Below are 23,926 nucleotides of genomic sequence, written 5' to 3' on the forward strand. Positions count from 1 at the left end.
TAGTGGAAGTTTTAGCTGGTACAACCTGATTTAGTGACTAATTTAAAGCTAGCTAGTAGTTACTAAGACCTCAGGAGGGACTCTACACACAAAGCTAGTGGAGGTTTTAGCTGGTACAACCTTATTCAGTGACTACTTTAAAGCTAGCTAGTGGTTACTAAGACATTTGGAAGGACTTTACACACAAAGCTAGTTAAGGTTTTAGCTAGTACAACCTGATTCAGTGACTAGTTTAAAGCTAGTTACTAAGGAAGGACTTTACACACAAAGTTAGCAAAGTCCGCTACGAATAGCTGGTGCAACCCAGTCCTGGTCTCTAAAAACATCAACTGAAACCAATCTAAGAGGGAAATGTCACAAGTTGGGAACCATTGGTGATCTACATACTTTGCATTGTGTGTCCCAGCTACAGCTACAATAACAGATTATAGCATGCTAACATGCTAATGTTAATCATGTACCCTTTAGTATTTTAGAAAACAAAGGTTAGTATTAAAGTACAGCTTTAGAGGTATCTTGTCAGATCCAAAAGAGGGAAAGCTGATCCCAGTACAGACTAAGTAAGATAAGGGACTCAGATGACTTGTGATCAGAATAGAGAGATCTTTAGCTACACATAGCACCTTTTAGTATAAGAGCTGGTCTACAACTGCCATGCACTTTCTTCCTTGTTGTTGTCTGATTGTCGGTTGGCTGAATATTTCACTCTTTATCCCTCACATTCTTGTATTTTAGCAAAGTATTTGTATCTTTGCTGGCCTCTTGTTTCTCTCGCACCTGGCCCCACCCTTACACCCCCCCCCCCCGCATTTTATTCCACCAGTTCTTCTTTTGCTTTTCTTTCTTCTCTCCCATCTTTCACTGCTTCCACCACAGTCCACCCATCCTCTCTTTCTCCCATCACTCCCAGAAGATGTTGGTGATGTCAGAGTCCAGGCTGAAGATCCAGACCACGAGCGGCGCGGAGATCAGGACGAACGACCAGGACACGCCCTTCACTGACTGGCACAGCCTTGTCGCCATGGTGCCGATCAAGCCCGTGCTAGCCCTCGTCCTCTGCAGCTCCTCTTCCTCCTCCAGTGACTTTTGGATTTCAACAAATAAAAAAGAGTTAGAGGCAGACCACTTTGAGATACAAATGGCCCTGCTGCGCATTAACAGAAGCACCATCATCGCATGTCTTCTGACCTGGATCTGGCTTCCTGGCTCAATGTAGTTGCGGGCCAGGAACTTGAGAGCCTCGTCCATGAAGATGACAGGAAGTGACATCTTCAACACCACCACCCACTGAGGCCACGACAGAGGGCGTATCTGGAATATCACCTGAAGACACAGACAGAAAGAAAGGTGGGTATTTAAGCCCTGGATAGATAGAATAATATTAATAATAATAATAATAATAATAATAGAAGTGTCAGCGAACACGTTTTTGGATGTGTGGTATATGACACAAAGGACAAGTGATGTGTTACTCACTACATTTCCTGGCATCAGTACTATAAGTCAACAATCAGTGGAACCTTTAAAGGAGTCTTTCAGACACATGCAGTCCGTGTGTGCTTACCGGCAGTGGGTCTACATAAAGAATGAGGAAGTGTAGAGCCATGGACAGGCAGATGGCCCCCACCAGCCAGGGGTTCGACCAGGGAGGCATTTTCAGCAGGGACTGGTTCTCTGAAAGACTGGACGGCACAGCAAAAGAAGGAAGATGTGATTTTGTTTAATATTTACACCGTCTGCTGGGCCCCTTTACGGTTTAGAACAGTTTTAGGGTGTCTCACGCGGGGCTTGCAGTGTACTATGTGGGTGTGTTTCGTTCCTACCTGTTCAAGGCGTTGCACATCTCTATGGTAACCAGCACAGACAGGGCCATGGTCATGGGATAAGGAGACTCAAAGACTGAACACTGCACACCAGCAAACTCTGCATGGCCTTCACTGCACTGCAGGTAGTGGGACTGTGGAGGAAGCCATTTTAAAATCAATCAATCAAAACGTTTATTGTATTGATATTCCTCTCATGTCTTATTTTGAAATTGTTTACATCTATTACCTACTGTTCAGTTTGTAAAAGAGATGATCTGTAGTTTGAAATCAACATTTTTAGCAACATGTGACGCCACGTTTATGGTCACAAGAGGGTTTCAAACTGCTCACCCTGTTTGTGTTAGTGCCACAGTGTGTCCACTAGACTACAGTTATATAATGTGGGTCCACAGAACATGGGGAGGGGGGGTGGGGGTGGGTGTTTACCAGTTGATAGTAGGAAAGTTTTGGTCCGTCGTGGGCTGCCATAAACCACCAGGCAGCAGCTCCGACAGTGGCTGCTCCCACGTAACCTGCAGTGACGGGGGGCGAGGACCAGTTTGGTTTTTAACCTGCAGATTCTGATCAATGACCATAATTTGATGATGTCATTGTGTCTGCTTGTGACTCACATCCAATGATGAGGTAGCGACAGAACAACCAGCCAGAGATCAGAGGCTCTTTCGGGGAGCGGGGAGGGCGGGACATGATGTCCAGGTCGGGTGGGTTGAAGCCCAGAGCTGTTGCTGGGAAACCGTCTGTGACCAGGTTGACCCACAGCAGCTGGACTGGGATCAGCGCTTCGGGCATGCCCAGTGCGGCTGTCAGGAAAATACTGAGGGAGGGAGGGAAGAAGAAAATTATCCACAAACTAAACTACAATCACTCACAAAGCATTCTTTGACTAAACCTTCTGTAGCTCTTCTACTAACCAGACCACCTCTCCTATATTGGAGGATATCAGGTATCTGATGAACTGTTTCATGTTGTTGTAAATGGCTCTGCCCTCCTCCACTGCAGCCACTATGGTGGAGAAGTTGTCATCGGCCAGGATCATCTCAGAGGCTGACTTGGCCACTGCCGTGCCGCTGCCCATGGCAATGCCGATCTCCGCCTTCTTCAGCGCGGGTGCATCGTTCACACCGTCACCTGTCTGAAACCACGAGGGAGGGGGGTCATTTGGTTATCGACATGCCTGCGATGCCGCTTCGAGCACGAGGTGCTGCTCTCACCATAGCAGTGATGTCGCTCAGGCTCTGCAGGTACTCCACAATGCGACTCTTGTGTGCCGGCTCCACCCGAGCGAAGCACCGCGCCGTCCGGCAGGCCTGACGCTGCAGGTGTGGCGGCAGCTCATCAAACTCCCGGCCAGTCAGGCCCCCGTTGACCCCAGCGCCCTCCTGCTCCTCCTCCTCCTGCTCCGTGATGATGCCCACCCTCCGACAGATGGACAGGGCCGTACCTTTGTTATCCCCTACAGAGGGAAATGAAGAGTGGTGAAGTGTTCGATGACTTGAGAGTGAACAGGATGTTGCGGTGAGGGATAATAGATGTTATTCTTTGTGTGATAAATACATCATCAAGGCTGAATTATTTTCATATCAAAGTCAACATTTGACAGAGAGCATTTTCAAATTCCAAGAGCTGCAATTTTAGATAGAACTTCATTAAAAATGTCTAATTAATGACGTCACTGTTAATAATGTTTTAAAGGAGAACTCCATAATTTTAAGACAATAATGATACAAATTAAAGACGCTGCTGGCTAAAGGTCAAGGGTATCGCAGTACCCTTGACGTTGGAATCTCAGCAGTAAACTTTAAGCACATCATATCATGATGCTTGGTACAACCATTGTTTAACTCAATGTAGTTCACAAAAACACAGACCTGGAATTAATTCAAACGAAAAAAATGCAATTTAAATGACCTGGTATACTGCTGAGAGGAGACTATGTCAGTGTGGGTTAGTGTGTGTATTAAAGGTGTGTTTTTGCACACATATAGTGTACATTTAGGTGTGTGTGTGCGTGCAAGCTTACCTGTGATCATAATGACTCTTATGCCAGCCTGCCGACACATTCGGACTGCGCCGAGCACCTCTTTCCTGGGGGGGTCCAGCATGCCAACGCAGCCCACGAAGGTCAGTTCCGACTGGAGAGAGAGAGGGAAGAGGTGGAGGGGAGGCCGAGTAGACAAGCTCTGCTTCCTCTTGTGTCTTTATTTAGAGCCTCTTGTAAAGGCTGAGAAGAGACGTTCTTATGCCTCTTCACCAGACAAGTATTCTATATCTTATGGGTGTGCTCTCTCCAGCACCAAACAGGAAGCAGCAAACCGGGTAGTTACTTTGTGTACGTAATGGCCAAAAAAACTCAAAACACCGTCACACACACGACAGACGGCGACGTGTATCTGATCCACCAACCAACACTTATTTTAGTGAGAAACCTTATTTTTGATACGGTTTGCCTCTCATTCCCACGGTTTTCTCCCACTAAAATGGCGCAGCTAACCAACCAAGGCTGGTAGCGAGTTGAGGTGACAAAATTCTAAACTACTATACTGATGCTGAATTGTCAAGAAGACTGACGAAATACAAAGCACTTTATCTTGTATTTCTAGAGTGATGTGTTTTAACGGACACTTAAGGAATTAAATTAAAAAATTAAAAAAGTATTAAATGGAGTTTGGCGTAATATTATCCTTGGAGAGCTTTAGTTGAATTCAAACTGCTGATATGTATATTTTTTAACGTTTTGTCACCACTAAGTTTGTCTGATGCTCACTGCTGTTAGTTATTGGTTTGATTAAAGGTTAAATAATGTGTGTTTACATTACTGACGGTGGCTGATCAGGCTAATTATCAGCTAATTGTACCCTTTTTAAGTACATTTCATCATCATCATCATCACCTCGTAGCCAGCAAAGGCAGCCGAGTTCTCCAGGTTGAGGCAGTGGATATCAGGGGGTGTGTCCCTGGTTGCCATGGCGAGGCAACGCAGCGTGTCTCGGCCCGATCCCCATTCCCGCAGAGTGGACAGGAGCTGCTCTCGAACTGCCGGGCTCAAAGGCACACGAGCGGAACCGCTGACTCGGATGTAATTACAGCGCTCCAATACGCTCTCGGGAGCCCCCTGAGGAGAGATGAGGGGGGGAGGATGACACACCAGCCTCTCTCTCTTTTTTTTTAAGATAATGTTTTTGGGCATTTTGCCTTTAATTGACAGAGATAGAGAGGAAAGGTTGGATATAGAGAGAGAGGGGGTGACATGCAGCAAAGGGCCCGGGGCAGCTGCGGCAAGGACGTCAGTCTCTTTATATAAACTGCGTAATTCAATTCAATTTTATTTATATAGCGCCAAATCACAACAAAAGTCATCTCATGACACTTTACAAATAGAGCAGGTCTAGACCGACCCTAACCCTTTATAATGTTATTACAGAGACCCAACAGTTCCCACCATGAGCAAGCACTAACCATAGCAGTGTGTGTCACTCACCTTGACAAACATCTTGGCCCCGGAGGCAGACCTGGTGAGTTTATTGGATAAACAGAAGACAGACATGGACTTCCTGTCTCTGGAAAACTCCAGCGTCAGCTCCTTCTTCATCAGCTGCTTAATCACCTGAAAACAACCCGATGAAACGCAAATTGCAGCATGTGCAGCTCATCTTTCGCGCAGCTTAGTGAGCTTCATTGGCAGAACATGCAGATATAGAAACAGAAAGTAACACCGCTACCAAAAAACATGCCAGCAGAATGTGAAACAAGTCTTCATGGTCAACTCTTATGTCTCGTTAGGACAAGGTTTCAGCAAGTCCTGCATAAAGGACACACACACACACACACACACACACACACACACACACACACACTTACGGAGCAGCACGCTGTAGCTCTCTCAGCAGGGCTCAGTCCTCTCAGGTCGGTGTCGAACACGTTCATTTTCTCCACCAGACAGCAGAGGGCAGTCTCTGTTGCCTCCCCCACCTTCTCATACACACCCTTTGACTGAAACGCGCGCACGCACACACACACACATACACACAAACACACAAACACACACACAAAGACACAGAAGGAACAGAGGGTAAGTATGCTGTAGACTGCCCTCTGTACTGACCAGTATAGGACCAGAACCATATAAGGTCATCTATGGTGGTCTGAGGCATCGCTGCCGCCATGTTTGCACGTCTTACCTCATTGTAGTCCAGTGATGAGTCATTGCACAGTGCACAGATGGAGGCCATCTCCACCAGGCCTTCATACTGACTGCACTTCACCACTGAGCCGTCTTTATAACTGGAAAGACAGGAAGACGGGCCATGGCAAGAGACAAGGGGGAGAAAGAGGGAGAAGTGGAGGGAATGTGTACAAAGAGTAAGGAAGGAGAGCAATTGTGGGCTCATGATCCACATCCATCCATAATCCATAAATTGCCAGCGGTGTTAAGTGTTAAAGGTTAAAGACACTCACACTTCCCCTTCAGGGGCGTAAGTAGATCCAGTCACTGTGAACTCGCTCTGTCTGCAGCGCTCCCCCGACACACTGTCCACAACAAACATCTGAACACACACGCACACACATTGACAGACATTGCAGTAGTTGATTAGTTTGATATAGGCCAGTCCACCTCATGGGCTTCATGAGACCAATGCTACATTGAGGGCACCTTCCTGGTGATTAATCATAGGCTGTATATAAAGATGGATGACAGCCTAGAAAGAAGTGAAGCCAAAACGCCTTGATTGCCCCCTGGTGGCTGGCTACAGTATAGGTCATAAGCCCCACCCCCTCCATGCTAGCGGATGGGACATGGGCCAAAATAAAAAATCTAAGTACACATCAAATAAAATTTTCCCGAAGATGGTTTCTGTCATTTCAGGTAGTTCTTATCACACTGATGTTTGTTCATTTTTCTTATAAGTTTGGCTTTAATTAGTTATTTGACGCTATAAAAACGGGGTGAAACGTCACGATTGACAGCTGAGATTGATTGTGGTGTGCTCGCGATTGGGTCGAGCGGGTATATGGGTGGGACCTCAACCTTTTAATTCACTAACTATTCCAATTGCTTCCACTTTTCTGATTTTTCATTTGGTGTTATGCTACTGTCAGTGAAACTCAACACTTCCTGCAAATGCATCAGTACAACAGTCACCTCATACTCACCAAGTCTGTTGCTCTTAGTTTCTCTTCTCATGCATAAATGCTTTTTTTTCATTCACATATTAATTCCAGTCCTTTTACTTTTCCATTTTTCCTTATTGACGTTGAGCTACTGTGAATTCAATTCGACACCTCCAGCTAATTAAACGTATACCAGCCTTCCTGTTACTGGTAGGCTTTTTTTTTTTTTTTTTTTTTTTAAATCAAGATCTTTTTTTATTGAGTTTGTACAGTGCAAACACACGCAACTCAAGGAAAATAAAGAAAGGATATACAATGACACTATGACACCATACAGCAATGAGAAGTAATGCACATAGCATGTATACATTTAACATATAAATAAGATGAGTTTGCACTGTTAAAAGACTATACACAAAGAAAAAGAAAAAACTGACACAACACTAACAGTAACAGTTACTAAAAGAATCCCATTCACTGCCAGTGGCCCTCATTCACATGAGTATTCACCTGCCACACCAAAAGACTTGAATACGTGAATAGTGTAAGCTGCTGATCAGCTGTACTTTGTGACAGTAAATCATTTTACAAAGTCTGGAATGTATCTAAGAAAGGTCCCCAGGCTTCATGAAACCTCCTGTTTGAGTATTTAAGTGAATATCTGATTTTCTCAAGTTTTAAGCAGGACATTATGTCTGTTAACCACTGCATATGAATAGGCGGGACAGTGTCCCTCCACCTGAGCAAAATTGCTCGACGAGCCAGAAGGAGAGCAAAGGATGAGGATCACCGCTTTTCCGCTGCAAGATTGATCTCCTTTCACGATGATCCCAAAGAGGGAAGCCAGAGGGTTTGGCTTCAGTTTGATGTTGAACACCTGAGATAGAGTTTGGAATACCTCCTCCCAATACTTGCTAAGGTGAGGGCAAGACCAGTATAAATGAATAAGAGAAGCTACAGCATTTTGGCATTTATCACAGTAGGGACTGACTTCAGGATACATTTGAGATAGTTTGACTTTAGAGACATGAGCCCTGTGTACCACTTTAAACTGTATTAAGCAGTGCCGTGCACACAGAGAGGTTGAATTAACTAGTTTAAGTATGGAAGTCCATGTATCCACTGAAAGAGAGAGGCCCAAATCCTCCTCCCATGCTGCCCTAAGCCTGTCTGTGGAGACATGCCTCAGGCTTGAAACCTTGTCATAGAGGACAGAAAGAAGCTTTTTCTGAGATGGATTTAAAGAGAGGACAGTGTCAACAATGGTTGCTTCAGTAAATGTAGAAAAGCTGGGTGACTGAGAGAGCACATAATACCTTGCCTGTAGGTATCTGAAAAAATTAGACGTGGGATGATTGATTTTTTTGCTCAATTGCTCAAATGATGCAAAGTGTTATCTAAGAGAAGATCCTTAAAACGAGCAATTCCCTTCCTGCCCCACTCTTGAAAGACAGAGTCCCCCACAGACGGCCCGAATAAGTGATTAGATGTGATGGGGCTCAGAAGAGAAAAGTCCGACAAGCCAAAGCACCCCCTAAACTGGACCCATATCCTGAGAGAGTGGTTGGAGAGAATTCTGGTACTTTTTCACTTTCACATTACTTTCATTCAAACATCGGACAGTCGCGCAGCAACTTCTGGGCCGCTTTGTTTACTCCAGAGATCAGCTGATTGCTCTGAAGCTGGCCGGCTTGGAGACCAGATCATCGGAGATCCCCGCTGAAATCTGGAGAAAAACACGCAGAGGATGCAGAGGGGGAACGAAGCGACGAGGGAAGAGAGGTGGGTCGAGACAGCAGAGGTTTATGGAGAAAAGGAGATATAAGCCGTGTCTCCCCTCTCTCATCATGGGCAACGTGAGATCGCTGGCAAACAAGATGGACGAGCTAACAGCGCGGGCCAGGAGTCAGAGGGAGTACCGGGAGTGTAGTTTAATGTGCTTTACGGAGACATGGCTGCACCAGGACATTCCCGACGACAACGTCTCCATCGACGGCTTTCAGACTGTCCGGGCCGACAGGGATTGCACCGGGAGCAGTAAGCGCAAAGGAGGGGGGCTTGCCGTTCTCGTTAACAACAGGTGGTGCAATCCTTCCCACATCACCATCAAGGATCGTGTCTGTTGCCCGGACATTGAACTGTTGGCTGTTGGACTGGCTGTTGCCAGGATTCTCACATGCCATTGTTGTGACTGTTTACATCCCCCCCTCTGCCAACCCGAAGTCAGCGTGTGACGTCATTCACTCCGCCATAGCCCGTTTAAAGACACAACACCCGAATGCACTCATTACTATTTCGGGTGATGGTTGAAGTCACCATGGCTAAGACACTTCCCACCTTCACTCAGTATGTGAGCTGTCCCACTAGAGAGGAGAGAACCATGGACTTGCTGTATGTTAACGTTAAGGATGCATACAGCTCCTCTCCCCTCCCCCCTCTGGGTAGGTCAGACCACAACCTAGTGCACCTCAACCCCTGTTATGTGCCTCTAGTCAAGAGCCAGCCTGCAACCACGAGGACAGTGAGGAGATGGTCAGAGGAGGCTTATGAGACACTTCAGGAATGTTTTGAGGTGACTGACTGGCAGGCACTCTGTGAGCTGTATGGAGAGGACATTGATGGGCTCACAGAGTGCATCACGGATTACATCAAGTTCTGTGTGGACTCCACTGTCCCAGCAAGGACTGTCCATTGTTATTCTAACAACGAGCCATGGGTGACGAAGGACATCAAGGCCATCCTAAATTAAAAGAAGAGGGCCTTCAGAGCTGGCAACAGAGACGAGGTGAGAACGTTCCAGGGGGAACTGAAGGTAAAGATCAGGGAGGCCAAGTAGAAGTACAGGAGGAAGCTGGAGTGGAAACTCCAGCAGAACAACACCAGAGAGGTCTGGAGTGGAATGAGGGCCATCACGGGTTACAGGCCGACCAACAACAGAGGAGCTGAAGGTAGTGTGGACCGGGCCAACGAACTGAATCTGTTTTTCAACAGATGTGACTCTGTGGGCCCTGCTCAACCCCCCCATGACTCTTCTGCTGTCTGCCTCCAACCTTTACCTATTCCACTCCCCCCTCCCCCTTTTGCTCCTCACAGCCCCCCACCCCCCTGTGAGAGCTTTCCTCACACCTCGTTCTCCAGTCCCCAGGCTGACGGCAATTTTCAACCTGACGACACCACCCCTCCCCCGCCGGTCACCTCTACAATGTGCTTCACTGCTGACCATGTTAGGAGACAGCTGATGAGACTCCACTCAAGCAAGGCTGCAGGCCCTGATGGTGTCAGCCCCAGGGTGCTTAAAGCCTGTGCCCCCCAGCTATGTGGAGTACTTCACCATGTCTTCAACATGAGCCTGAGTCTTCAGAGGGTCCCCGTGCTGTGGAAGACGTCCTGCCTCGTTCCTGTGCCAAAGACGCCGCGTCCCAGTGGCTCCAAGGACTACAGACCCGTGCCACTGACCTCCCACATCATGAAGACCCTGGAGAGACTCGTCCTGGAGCAGCTCCGGCCCTTGGTCAAGCCACACTTGGACCCCCTTCAGTTCGCCTACCAGCCCCGACTTGGAGTTATGGATGCCATCATCTACCTGCTCAACCGCGTCTACGCCCACCTGGATAAGCTGGCGAGCACAGTGAGAGTCATGTTTTTTGACTTCTCCAGTGCATTCAACACCATCCGTCCGGCTCTACTGGGTGAGAAGCTGACGGAGATGCAGGTGTATGCCCCCCTTGTGTCCTGGATTGTCAACTATCTGACTGGGAGACCACAGTTTGTGCGCTTACAACACTGTGTGTCAGACAGAGTGGTCAGCAACACTGGGGCCCCGCAGGGGACTGTCCTCTCTCCCTTCCTCTTCACCGTCTACACCACGGACTTCAGCTACTGCACAGAGACCTGCCATCTTCAGAAGTTTTCTGATGACTCAGCAATAGTTGGATGTATCAGCAAGGGTGATGAGGGGGAGTACAGGGCTGCTGTGGACAACTTTGTCACATGGTGCGAGCAGAACCATCTGCAGCTCAACGTGACAAAGACAAAGGAACTGACTGTTGATCTGAGGAGGACCAAGGCGCCGATGACCCCTGTTTCCATCCAGGGGGTCAGTGTGGACATTGTAGAGGATTACAAAAAGTAAAAGGTCGTCAGCATAGAGAGAGACCTTATGCTCCATTTTGGCCCTCCATATACTGGATATATCTGTACAATTGCGTAAGGCAGTGGCAAGCGGTTCGATGGCCAGATCAAAAAGCATGGGGCTCAAGGGACACCCCTGATGGGTACTGCGATGCTAGCTGAATGGTTTCGACTACTGAGAGTTGGTACGAACTGAAGCTGAAGGATGCGAATATAGTAATTTAATCCACAAGGCAAAGTTTGGTCCGAAACCAAATGTATCCAGAACAGCAAACAGGTAGTTCCACTCAACCTGATCAAATGCTTTCTCTGCGTCAAGAGAAACCACACACTCAGGGACTCCTTCAGAGGGTGAATAAACAATATTAAAAAGTCGACGGATGTTAAAGTAGGCATGCCTGTTCTTGACAAAGCCAGTTTGGTCAGTAGATATAATAGTAGAGAGGGCATCCTCTAGCCTATGGGCCAGGACCTTTGCTAAAATCTTTGCATCTGTGTTCAAGAGAGAAGTAGGCCTGTAAGAGGCGCATTCGCTTGGGTCCTTCCCTGTTTTGGCAATTAAAGTGATACAAGCTTCAGTAAAAGACTGGGGAAGAGAGCCCTGTCTGCAAGAGTCGGATAGAACAAAGCACAAATATGGAGAAAGAGGCAAAGAGAACTTCTTAAAAAATTCTGCAGGAAAGCCATCAGGACCTGGGCTCTTGCCGGACTGCATTGAGGAGATGGCTAGAAGTATTTCTGCCTGAGATATGGGTTCCTCTAATTTCCTCCTGAAGTCAGGTGAGAGCTTGGGAATATTGAGACTGCTTAGAAAATCAAAAATTTCATTGTCATCTGTCTGAGACTCTGATGTAAAAAGCTGTGAGTAGAAATCCCTGAAGGCTTCATTAATTTGTGACTGGTCAGAGGTTAAATGGCCATTTTTCATTTTAATAATGGAAATCTTTTGCTTCACTTTAGAGCCTTTAAGCAGATTAGCCAACATTTTGTCAGATTTGTCTCCATGGATGTAAAACATGGTGTTTTGTTTTAGAAGTGAATATTCAACTGAATGTGTTGTAAGCAGGTCAAACCTGGTCTTGAGTTACACTCGTTTTTTATAGAGGTCTGGATCCCTAGTTTGTGCATATTGCTTGTCAATCTCTCCAATTTGGTGAGCCAGATCTGTTCGCTCTCTGAGGGATTTCCGTTTCATTTGAACAGTGTATGCTATTATCTGCCCCCTCAGGTAGGCCTTAAGAGCATCCCATATGATTAGGCTGGACATGCTGGGGGACATATTGGTAGAAAAAATAAAGGCTATCTCTCTCTCCATGAATTTCACAAAGTTATCATCTGACAGTAAAGTTCAATTAAATCACCACTGTCTAGTCCTCTGTGGAGTGCCAGAGAGAGACAGATCCAAAACAACAGGAGCATGATCCGAAATTACAATGCTCTGATATGCACAGGAGTTGACCAGTGGAAAAAGTTGTTCATCAATGAAAAAATAATGTGATGTGTGATGTACGTGTGGAAAAAAAAAGAGTATGCCCTATCATTTGGATGTAAAGAACGCCAAAAATCACAGATACCGTAGTCGGAAAGAAAAGCCTTGATGAAAGAGGCAGATTTACTTATGTTAATATTAGTAGATGATCGATTCAAAGCTGGGTCAAGCCAACAGTTGAAATCACCACAAAGTATGAGAGAGTATGTGTTGAGGTTGGGTAGCAGTGAAAACAACCGCTCGAAGAAGGCTACGTCGTCAGAATTAGGAGCATAGATGTTTACAAATACCACCAATGTATTGAATAGTTTTCCAGAAACTATCACATACCGGCCAAATTTGTCAGAGATCACATTGTGTGGTTCAAAAGAAGTAGCTTGGTTAATAAGAATTGAGACCCCTTTGGCTTTTGCCTGGAAAGAGTGAAATCGCTGTCCCCTCCAGCTCGACAAGAGGCAATCATTGTCTGAATTACGAATATGAGTTTCTTGCAGAAAAGCTATATCTGTTTTGAATTGTCTGAGGTGTGAAAAGACCTTTTTCCTTTTGATGGGATAGTTTAAACCCTTAACATTCCAGCTCAGTAATTTTAATCGATTAGCCATACATTTTAATTAAGCGGTTAGGATGTAAAATCAATAACCTAAATAGTAACTTGGAAACAAATCTACAGCAAAATAATGCAGATCGGGTCTAGCTGGTGTACAAAGATGAACTTATACAGGTTACTGACTTGTCACTGGCAGTGATGAACCCCTCCCTCCCCCCACCCAAGACAACTGCTAGAAGAAAAAACAGCAAGCTCTTCAAAACCCACATTTTACAACAACTCTTCCTGTCCTAACAAACTCTCAAGTTGCTCCAGTATCAAGAACAAAAATAAGTTCAAACGCCCTACCGAAGAGAACAATACTTGAAATGTAGTCTGGAATAAAACCACCAGTAAGGAAGGGTGCAAAATATATCCGGTCAGGTCTTTGTAAGGGACCATTGAGAATAACCATAATAATATATATTCACCTGCACCGTTCAAAGTGAACTATTAATAAAGAGGGGGGAACGGCACATATAACATAACTGGTAATTCCAGGCGGTCTAGTTTCTACATTGGCACGCAAAAGAGTGCATAAAATATAAGTGTACTCCCTTGTGCCGTGGAAACGCATCTCAACATAAAAACCGAGTAAACATACGCAAATTAGTCCGTGTAAACAAACCTCCGACATTGACCGACATGTGTCGAATGTTGTGAAGGAAGGCAAAGCTGAAGAAATAAGCAGGTCCCTTTGCACGGTGGATGTCTCCAAATAATCACTTTTTACGGTTCCGTTGACCGAGGGAGGGTGGCGATGTACTTGCGTGGCTCTATCACGGAGCCGATCCACTTTCTGCCTCCGTTGGGCAATGTGAGGCGAAGCCAGGCAGGGAAGAGCAAAGCGGGCTTGAGTCCCAAATTGTAAAGTTCTGCCATGACATCTTTGTATTCTGACCGCTGGCTCAAAACCTCTGGGCTGTAATCCTCAAGGACACGGATCTGTCGTCCACGAAATTCAAGTTTCCCTCTCCGTCTCCGTAAAGTAGTACAAACGGTCTCGAGGTCCACGACCCGCTGAGTGAGATCGTCTGTAGCAAGTTCCAAAGACGAGAGACGTTGGCCGTGGTCCTCCACTGTAAGCCTCGTTTGATCCAGCTTCAACTCGAGTGTGTGAAATGAAGCCTTGAACTCAGCGGCAAGCGCCTCGCGGTGTTGCTCGAGCACCGTGGTGATAGCTTCCAATGTTAAGCTAGCTTCTTCTTTCTTGCTTGATTTGGCGCTTTTCGAAGCCATTGCGGCAAAACGAGGACTTAACAGGAGGAATGTTGAATGAAAAACGCCAAAGGGTGCGTTAAGGCAAGGAAATTAGAGGGCAGGATGGGTTTAAAAGAGAAGGGCTCCTGGAGCACTCACAACGTGCGACTACTCCATCTACCTGTCAACCGGAAGTCCACTACTGATGTGTCGGTCGCGAACGAGCCGGTTCAAAGAGCTGGCTCTTTTAAGTGAACGATGGGAGCCGGCTCCCGTCCAAGACCTAGCCGGGTTTTTTTTATGTAAAGTAATACAAGGCAGAATGATATGACGATTATTGATATTTGTGCCAAAGGCACGGACAATGAGGCTTACCTCGTTGTTAGGCAACGCCCTCTGCACACGGCTCGCACCAGTCTGCAGGCAGAGTTAAGTTTCGTTTTCCCACTTCTCACCCGCGATCCACAGAGACGGCAAAACAGCTGATTGAGCTCATTTAACACAGTTCTTGTGCGTCAATGACAGCAAAACCATACCTACTGTAGCGATTTCTATTAAGTGCCTGTGCATCTGCCTTTAAAGTGCCTGCTTCAGATATAAACCATTTAAAGCATATCCCTGCCTCCCGTGTCCTGACAAGACACCCGCAAATGTCCTAACCAGTGGAGCTTTCCTACAATATTAGAAAATGTAATTTTTACTTTTGAATACTTCAGTACAAAGGATGTATTGAATAATTTAAGTGATATATGTGTACACATACAAATCATAAGTCAAAACAGCGCTAAATTTGGCTGAATTATAAAAGGTATAAGTGGTAAAATGAAGAGCTGTTTGGGAGCCGAAAGAGCCGGCTCTTCTTGGTGAGCTGAGCCAAATGATCCGGCTCACTAAAAAGAGCCGGAATTCCCATCACTAAAGTCCACTGGTAGGCTTTTTAAGTGAAAAATTAGCTGTTAGTCGGTTATAGGTTATATCAACCCCCTCAGTGTTTAAGCTGCCGACCTTTATTTGTCCACCTATTACTTAAGACTAGGCCATTATTTGAATACTGGTTTTTATATGAGGATTTGTGGTATCTATTTGTTAGGTAGGATGTAAGTGAGCTTAACCCTTTGTTAATCAAATGTTAGCATGACAAGACATTAGTTGATTTCCATGGCCGTGTCCCTCCTGTATTACTGATCAATGCCACAATGACTATGTAATCAATAGCACTCTTATCACATCAATCACATTTGAGCTAAATGAAGCTTTTGATGCAAGGAGGATGCCAGCCCCACATTATCCTCCCACATCTTACACCTCATTATCCTCCAACATCTTACCCTGCAGACCGACATCTGGTTGGTGGTCAGCGTTCCCGTCTTGTCAGAGCAGATAACAGAGGTGCAGCCCAGCGTCTCCACGGATGGCAGGCTGCGGACGATGGCGTTCTTCCTGGCCATCCTCCTGGTGCCCAGTGCCAGGCAGGTTGTGATGACTGCTGGGAGGCCTGGGAGGAAATGCAACAGGCCCGACAAGGGGGGTATGAGAATGCTCTTTTTAACATGTATGTATCCAGGGTAGCTTCGTGGTCTTTTCTAGTGTTTTTTTCTGTCAGCCACTGCGCTTCTCCATTAGAGAAGTTTGATTTTATATGCCATGCTCAAGGGCATATCTAAGGCTAGCTAGAGTGAGTGGAGAAAGTTATTTTGTTTCCCTGCCCAAATTTTGCCAGCTTGGTGTCTTTAAAAATGACATGTCTATATTGACTTCCTTGCACTACCAAAAAATATACCTCCTCTTGTAAAAACATAGAACACACATTTTTTTTCTGCGCAGACATATAGATAAGACGTCTGACCTTCTGGTATGGCAGCTACAGCCAGCGCGACAGCAATCTTGAAGTAGTAAACTGCTCCTCTCAGCCAGCTGCCTCCATGGACCGGGTCATTAAAGTGTCCCACATTGATGGCCCACACCGCCACGCAGATCACGCTGATGACCTGCAGTTTACAACAAGAAAAGTGTCAGGTAATAACGCACATGTATTACATCTATAGATTATGGGACCAATCTTATAAAGTATCAAAAACGGGGTTAGGGTATAGTCCAATGTGACCCCAAAACACACAGGTCCTTGCCTTAGACAGCTGTTCTCCAAACTGGTCTAGTTTCTGCTGCAGTGGGGTCCTTTCAGGGTCAGTGGCAGCCATCTCATCTCGGATTTTCCCAATCTCTGTTTGCACCCCCGTTGCCACGACAACCCCGATGGCGCGCCCAGCTGCAATGTTGGTACCCTGGGCAAAGGTCATACAGGTGATAACCTTACTGTCTAACATGTCATCATAACAAATACTGAGACGCAGTTTCGAAACATCGGCAGCGACAGACTGTGAGTGTAATCTGTGTGTTTTTGAACGCTTTGTCTGTCCTGCGTGCGCGCACATACAGTCAAAGCGAAAGTGTACTGACTTTCTTTCTCTCCTCTAATAGCAGGTTCCAAAGTGTTCCCTTCCCCATTAGTGTATGAAATCACACTCGGATGACCACGCCAACAGAGACAACCTGTAGGTCTGCAGGCCTGTCACAGTGACGAGGCTAAATAAAACATCAATGGCTGCTGTTCTTTGACCACAGACCACCTGGCGAACGCAGCAGCCTTTGACGCCTGACCGAGATAATACAACACACACCATCAACCACGGCTGCTTTGTTCCCGCTCGCACACACTTCAGTCATGTCTTGTGTCTTTGTAGTCTCATATTCTTGTCATTTATAGCACCCTTTTAACATTTTCCCAATTTCTATTTCATACTTTTAATTTGACTTTAGTTGACGTCCCCTCCCTGTGTGTGGCTCTCATCTCCAAGCCCATTGGTTCCTACAAATATAGATACGTTTTTAACAAACGTTACTTAAACAAAAGGAAATGCAGGACTGTTTACAATATCAAAAATAAAGAATATCGCCAACATTATCCTCCAAGTATAAACACTTAAACACTTGGTTGCCATCTTTGTTGTGTTTTATGTTGACTGCATGTGTTGAAAAAACACACACAGCCACAGGCAGTTATGGTTTGCTGAGACTCACAGAGAAGAGCATGTTCTTCTTGTCCTGGTTGACGGCTCTGGGATCTGGCACAGGGTCTGTGTGTTTGAGCACGGACACAGACTCCCCTGTCAGAATGGACTGGTCCACCCTCAGAGTGGTGGAACGGATGGACGTCAGCCTGATGTCAGCTGGGACCTTATCACCGACTGGGTGGTTGGAGAGGGGTGGCGAACAGAGACAAATAAACTTTGTATTCTGCACATAAACGTTGCTTCCACAACGTACAAAATAAGCCAAGAATAGTGACAAACAAGTGTGTATCTGTAGCATGATGAACTCCACGGACACTTTGGAGACAGGAACTGTATACCATTTCATACCATTGGCGGAGCTTGTAATGGGTCATCTTCTGTTATAGAGTAGAAGGACACCCAGTTGTGGGTGGAAGCAAAGAAGCCGCCATTACTGTGGAGGCCATTCATAACACTGTAACGTAGGCAAAGGACTTCACATCTTAAATGCTTTTGCCGAGGAAGAGGAAGTTCTGAGACTTAAATATAACTGTATCTTTCCACCATGACAGCTTGATCTTAGGGGCTGTTAGGCTTGCACGTGACACTGCTATAGTCATTTATTTCTTGACACATTTCCATGAAAAACCTTTCACTTGTCTCCCACAGAGATTCCAGGAGGAAATCATGTGTCCATCGTGACATTAGGAAACGTGTAAACTGCTTTATGCAAGTTAAGGATGGACTGCTACACGTGAAAGGTTAACATTTTTTCTTTTGGAGGCGCACAGCTGTTCATAAACTGTTTACAAGTGTTTATATATGCGAGTGAGTCGGAGAAACCCAGAGAGAGCATTGAAGAAAGGCAGGCTGTGCTGACATGTCAGCCTTTATTTCATCATTACATCAGCTGACCTTATTGTAACAACGATGGACACAAGTACTTCATATCGGCCCAAAAAAGTCATATTGGTCACTCCATTATGTTCAGCCAAAAATGTCAGAGAGAGAATATAACAATAAGAAGGGGTCACATTAAGCACAGCCTCCGGCCCTGTCATTAGTGTCACTGAGTTCCCATGCTCTGGAAGTTGAATACTTTTACTACAGACACAGGGCACTGGATCACTAACACACACACACACACAGTCCTAACCCTGTTTCCTCTCTCAGAGGACCCTGAAATAGCAGTGGGTATCTGGAGGATTCTACAGTTTTCTTACTGGGTCAAGATAAAATCGTGTGTGTGTGTGTGTGTGTGTGTGCGCGCAGGCTGTTACTACAGCTGACAGTGCTCATACAATCCAGCTGGACTGGTTGTTTCCGTGGGTACAACTGATCTCAACATGTCTGACTCAAATATAAAACATTTTTCACATAAATCATTTCAGCAGTTAAAATTTTAAAAAAGCCAGTGGACCAAAGGGATAAGGTCCCATCTGGTCCCTTCGGTCGTAGTGCCGTCTTTGAAAAGAGAGGAGCACCGACACTGAGAGATGTGATTGGTCACGTTGGTGACATATCAGTGGCTATACTTTGCAACCTTCACAACCGTACAAAAAAAGCCAGAGCACTGAATACAAACGCTGACAGTCACAAGCACCGTAAAACTCTGAATGCACTCTAACACTTGAAAAGCACTCCAAGTGGATTAAAGAGATTTACACACAAACTTAAATGTCATATGCAAGTGTAACGAACTGTTCAGCGGGCGGCATGGTGGCGCAGTGGTTAGCACTGTCGCATGGGAGCTAAAGCTGTTTAGAGCAGGTTGGGGGTTCGATCCCTGGCTGCCCCCGTCATGTCGAAGTGTCCTTGAGCAAGACACTGAACCTGAGTTGCTCCAGATGGAGACCAGCAGCTCACTTGCCATTGGTGTGTGAATGGGTGAATGAGACTTAGCTGTAAAGCGCTTTGGGAACTGCGAAGGTTGAGAAGCGCTATATAAGTGAGATCATTTACCATTCAGAAAAGATGTAAATAAATGCTTCAGACCCTACAAAACTTTTTAGATTGTGGCTTTGAAACGCACTCCAAACAAATATTTTCTATGAAGGCTGTGTGTGCCTCTCACTGGGTTTCCATGACGATAACAGCCAGAGGAGAGGGCAGAGATGTAGCGGCAGGCATGCAGATTAAGATGTTTGCCAAGAAGGACTAAACATAGATGCCACGGTGTTATTTCAACAATGTCTAAACAACCTTGCAGTGGAAAAGCACGGTGCTTAAATACACAGGTCTTCCCGAGCACACTGCAGTGCTGCAGGCACACTGTTAGACAGCGTATAGTAAGTAAAAGCAATCACTTTTTATTCAGGACCCAGATCAGCAACATAAAATGGATAGATGGATTAACCAATTTTCCCGTTATGACATGATGAGCTTCCTAGCTGCTGTAGCTAGTAGTAGCAGTAGCTGCTGTCGCAAGTAGTAGCAGTAGCAGCTGTAGCTAACATTAGCAATAGCTGCAGTAGCTAGAAGTAGCGTGTGTCTGTCTCTGCCTCCTAGGGAACACAAATATACAACGCAGCTTTAAAACACCTTCTAAAATACTTGATTACTTGACTTACACAATCCAACACAACAGCCCTGCACTAAACTCTATGAAGTTTCTCATGTTCAGCTTTTGTTTTTGGAGGTTGTAGTTTGTGTCCGTGTTATATTACATTAGCTTATATTATTTAGCTATAAAATAAATTCATAACAAAAAGAACTGATAAGAGTACTGTTAGTATTTGACACTGGGTGATATATTGATTATGTTCTATATATCGAGTTTCAGTGTTTCCAGTTTCCAGCTCTGCAGCTCTGAATACAAATAAACAGCCTGGCTCATAAACAGCCTATCGTATCCCTTGATAACGGAGGTGACCATCGACACAACAACAGAAACAGTTTGAGGTGAGAACATGAGCGCAGGCAGTGAGGAAAAGGACAGGTCAGCTCGTGAGTACGGCAAATTCAAATTCAACCTTTTTTTCTCCTGGTCTTCATTCAAAATAGGTCATTAAAATGATCAGTAATTATCGATACTTCCCAGCTCTACTAATACTTTGAAAATACTCTACTACAAGTAAAAATTCTGCAAACCTTACTAAGGTAAAAGTAAGTATTACAGCAAAATGTACTATCTGATATTTCTGGATTAATATTACTGTGTGTATGTTGCATTTTTACTGCTGTAGATGTTTAAGGTAGAGCTCATTTGAACTACTTTATATACTGTTGGGTAGTTTAAATCTAACAATGAAGAGATGCTGAATGGAGTACCAAGGATTTTAAGGTAGAATAGTAAAAACTGCACATTTTACGTTTGTCTCAGGCTCTTAGAGGGTGACAAGAACCACTACATGTATGATGAGGATGACGGTGCTATTTGTCTACTTACCAGCGACCTCCACAATGTCTCCGGGAACGATGTCTCGGGCTCGGACTCTCTGGACGCTCTTCTTGTCCTGTCGGTACACCTTGCCCATCTCGGGCTCGTACTCCTTCAGAGCCTCAATGGCATTCTCTGCGTTGCGCTCCTGGAGAAAACAGCATAGAAAGTTTCCATGAGCTCTGAAAGCTCGGCACTCAAGCTTTAACTCCTTTAATTAAAGTTCAACTCAACTAAATTGTTGATTTTTACGTACGTCTGCTTACGATATGGAAAAAGGTGTCTATCTGCATATAACATGGTAAACACAGCCTGAGCTGATAACCCCTATATTTCCATTTTATTCCTGTTATTAATTCCCATAAATTCCTGTTAATTTCCATGGAAAGTTTCCACCTCGACTATTCCCCTAATTTCGCAACCCCGGTCAGTGCTAGTTAAAGACAGCTGGTTAAACTAAACAAGATTCAGAAATTCAGACATCCACAGATGCAGGTACTCAACTCAGCTGGCAGCCAGCTTGGGGAATCTTGTGAATTTCAGTTCAGGAGTTTGGGGCATCAATACTGAATTGACCTAAGAGACGATTATTTTCCTACCCCTAACACACTCACACTGGAGTTTTCACGCAGCTCCCCTATGACATTTCTCTGTTCCAGGATGGACTTTTCTTATAAGCTGTTCAGTCATCATCACTCGCTTAAAAACAACGGAGGACTGTGCAGAGCACTGTTGGCAGATCGGTGTCAAATGGCTCAGACTCGGCTTTAATTTAAAAACATCAACTCATCAACATGTGAGAAATAGACTTAGCGTGACTGTGCAGGACTATGAGAGTCTGAAGATCAGAAAGTACACGGCAGCCCAGGATAGGTTTGGTCCAACCGTAAAATAATAACAACATAATTAATAGAGGGGGGTACTACGAAGCTGTTGTGGTGGTGCTATTGATGGGTGAAATCTGATGCTGGACTATGAATCACAACCTATCTACAGCTGGACTACCGTTAACTCATTGTGTTCAGCTTTAGGCTATTTTGTATTACATTATAGTTGCAAAACATAAAACACATATTTGGGAAATTTGAGGATTACGACAACAGTAACAATCCATAACAACATTTTAAAGACAATTTACCTGCCACACTCCTACAATAGCATTAGCGATGAGGATGAGGAGGATGACGAAGGGTTCAACAAAGGCTGTGATTGTCCCCTCCCCTTCTTCGAACCAAGCCAGGGTCTACGAGACAGAAGACAGGACTGAGAGATTTGTGTTCAACGTGGCTCTGGATTATTAACACTCGTTTCCATTTGTGTGCGTCCATAACAGGGTTAAAGTAAGATGTTTGTTGTACAAATGAATGTGATTCCTTGTATATGTGAGTATGTATGTGTTTGCTCCATAGACTCTATATAAAGATGGACGACATGACAGCTCCCCGAAAGTGAAGCCAAAATGTCTTGATCGCCCCCTGGTGGCTGACTGCAGTATAGGTCATAAGCCCCACCTCCCCCATGTTAGCGGACGGGACATGGGCCAAACAAAAAAATCTTTCGTCAATTCGTCCATCTTCATATACAGTCTATGGTTTACTTGTGCACGCAGTTGCGTTCCCTTACAAAGGAGATGCATGCCGCCAGAAGCAAGATTCGGACCAACAGATCCTCAAACTGTTCCAAGACCAGCTCCCAAAGTGACTTCCCTGCACGTGGGGACACACCAAGGAACACGATGAGCAGCAGCAGGAGTGAAAGAAAAAGGACAAGATGGTGATTTAGACTAGATAGCGATGATGAAAGAAAGAAAAAAGAAAGAAGAGATATAGGACATAGGATATAATAAAACAGATGAGTGGATGGCTCACCTTCTTCGGCAGGCAATTCTGTGAGTTAAAGGTCGATAGGAAGGAGAGAGGACGAAGGGGAAGAAAAGAGATGCCATCATCACCCCTGGTACTTTGTTTTATGAATTACAATGCAGAGCAGTGAGCAGGTATTTTTTCTTTCCCAAGCACTTGGTGCAGATGCTTTTTTTTTTGCAGCAGGACTACATTGATATTGTGCTTGCTAATATTTGAACATGGCATGTGAGAAGCCGCCTTTTATCACAATGACTATGGCTATCATTTTAATTAGAAGTTGTAGTAATAATTGTAGTTGTTCGAGCATCAACATCACAGACATTTAAACAGGATGAAATCCACCGTGAGGCTAAAGTGAATTGTCGATTTGTTTTGAAGAAATGTAATGTAAAGTGTAAAAACATTTCCATTTGTACCATTGGGTCCCCATCTCTCCCTGTTCTTCTTCAGCTGCTCGCAGCTCAGACCTGTAGACTCATTTATGCTGAAGAAGCCCAAAACCTCCTCCACCGTCTTAGTGTGAGCATTATCCATCACTGTGGAGCGGTGAGGAGAGAGAAGACAACACAATACAAACTCAAATCAACAATAAGCTTCTTCGTATTTTACTGACCTACAGAGGCAGTAATAAAACTGAAAGAAAGGCATCTCAGTTGAAAAGGTTTGGAGTATATAATCATGCTTCTTTACAACAAAAGCTTTGTGTAATAAGATTTTTCGCTGTATTCAAGTTTTTAAATGTTATTTTACACACTTGAAAGCGCCTGCTTCTCGAACGTGTTTCAATACAAATTACACACTGTTGCAGCATTAGTTGGCTAGGGAAATCAAACTGTACTGTATAGCCAAGCAACCACACAAACTGGAACCCACAGATACAAACAGGCCCAAGAGACATGAGCCACCGTCCATGGGGTATGAGCTGCTCTGAAAAACCCCCCATCTCCCTGTGTTGCATCAAATAGACAATATTTATCTCTGTGTTTCTTTTTATTTCAGGGCTGTGCTTCCCTGACAGTACCAAATTCCATTAGAACGTTTGACAATTTAACGCTCTCTTGACTGTTGACAATTAAGAGGTGCCTGTTTGAACAAGACTTGAGGCCTTTTACAAACAGATGGGGGCCACTTACCAGCCGGTGCACATCTAATGCACCCTTTACGTTAGTTTTCATGCATTTAAACAATAATGTAACGGCAAGAAATTATTTGACTGTTCCACCACTATGGCCGTGTGTTAAACGAGCAGCCTGGGATAATTCAAAAACTTTAACATCATTTAAGGGCT

At 45.0% G+C, this 23,926-nt stretch overlaps 1 protein-coding gene across 3 annotated transcripts; it reads right to left on the reverse strand.

The window, feature by feature from the left end:
• Positions 1–900: 900 nt before the first annotated feature.
• Positions 901–23,172, reverse strand: LOC139299094 (sarcoplasmic/endoplasmic reticulum calcium ATPase 2). 3 transcript variants are annotated; one of them, XM_070922006.1, is made up of 23 exons: positions 23,055–23,172; positions 22,642–22,659; positions 22,397–22,479; positions 21,912–22,016; positions 20,783–20,921; positions 17,423–17,589; positions 16,471–16,626; positions 16,191–16,332; positions 15,673–15,839; positions 6,282–6,370; positions 6,005–6,107; positions 5,685–5,816; positions 5,305–5,430; positions 4,717–4,938; positions 3,847–3,958; positions 3,038–3,279; positions 2,738–2,958; positions 2,438–2,640; positions 2,253–2,338; positions 1,824–1,957; positions 1,565–1,682; positions 1,189–1,323; positions 901–1,062 (listed from the first exon to the last, which is right to left on the reverse strand). In XM_070922006.1, exons 1-23 carry the CDS (start codon positions 23,170–23,172, stop codon positions 901–903), a joined length of 3,180 nt encoding a protein of 1,059 aa, XP_070778107.1. The 3 variants fall into 3 exon arrangements, with proteins under 3 accessions (XP_070778107.1, XP_070778099.1, XP_070778091.1); XM_070921998.1 differs by having other exon boundaries at positions 901–1,074; XM_070921990.1 differs by having other exon boundaries at positions 901–1,083.
• Between the last annotated feature and the right edge of the window lie 754 nt (positions 23,173–23,926).

This window comes from Enoplosus armatus, chromosome 2, assembly GCF_043641665.1.
Source record: "Enoplosus armatus isolate fEnoArm2 chromosome 2, fEnoArm2.hap1, whole genome shotgun sequence".
Taxonomy (NCBI): Eukaryota; Metazoa; Chordata; class Actinopteri; order Centrarchiformes; family Enoplosidae; genus Enoplosus; species Enoplosus armatus.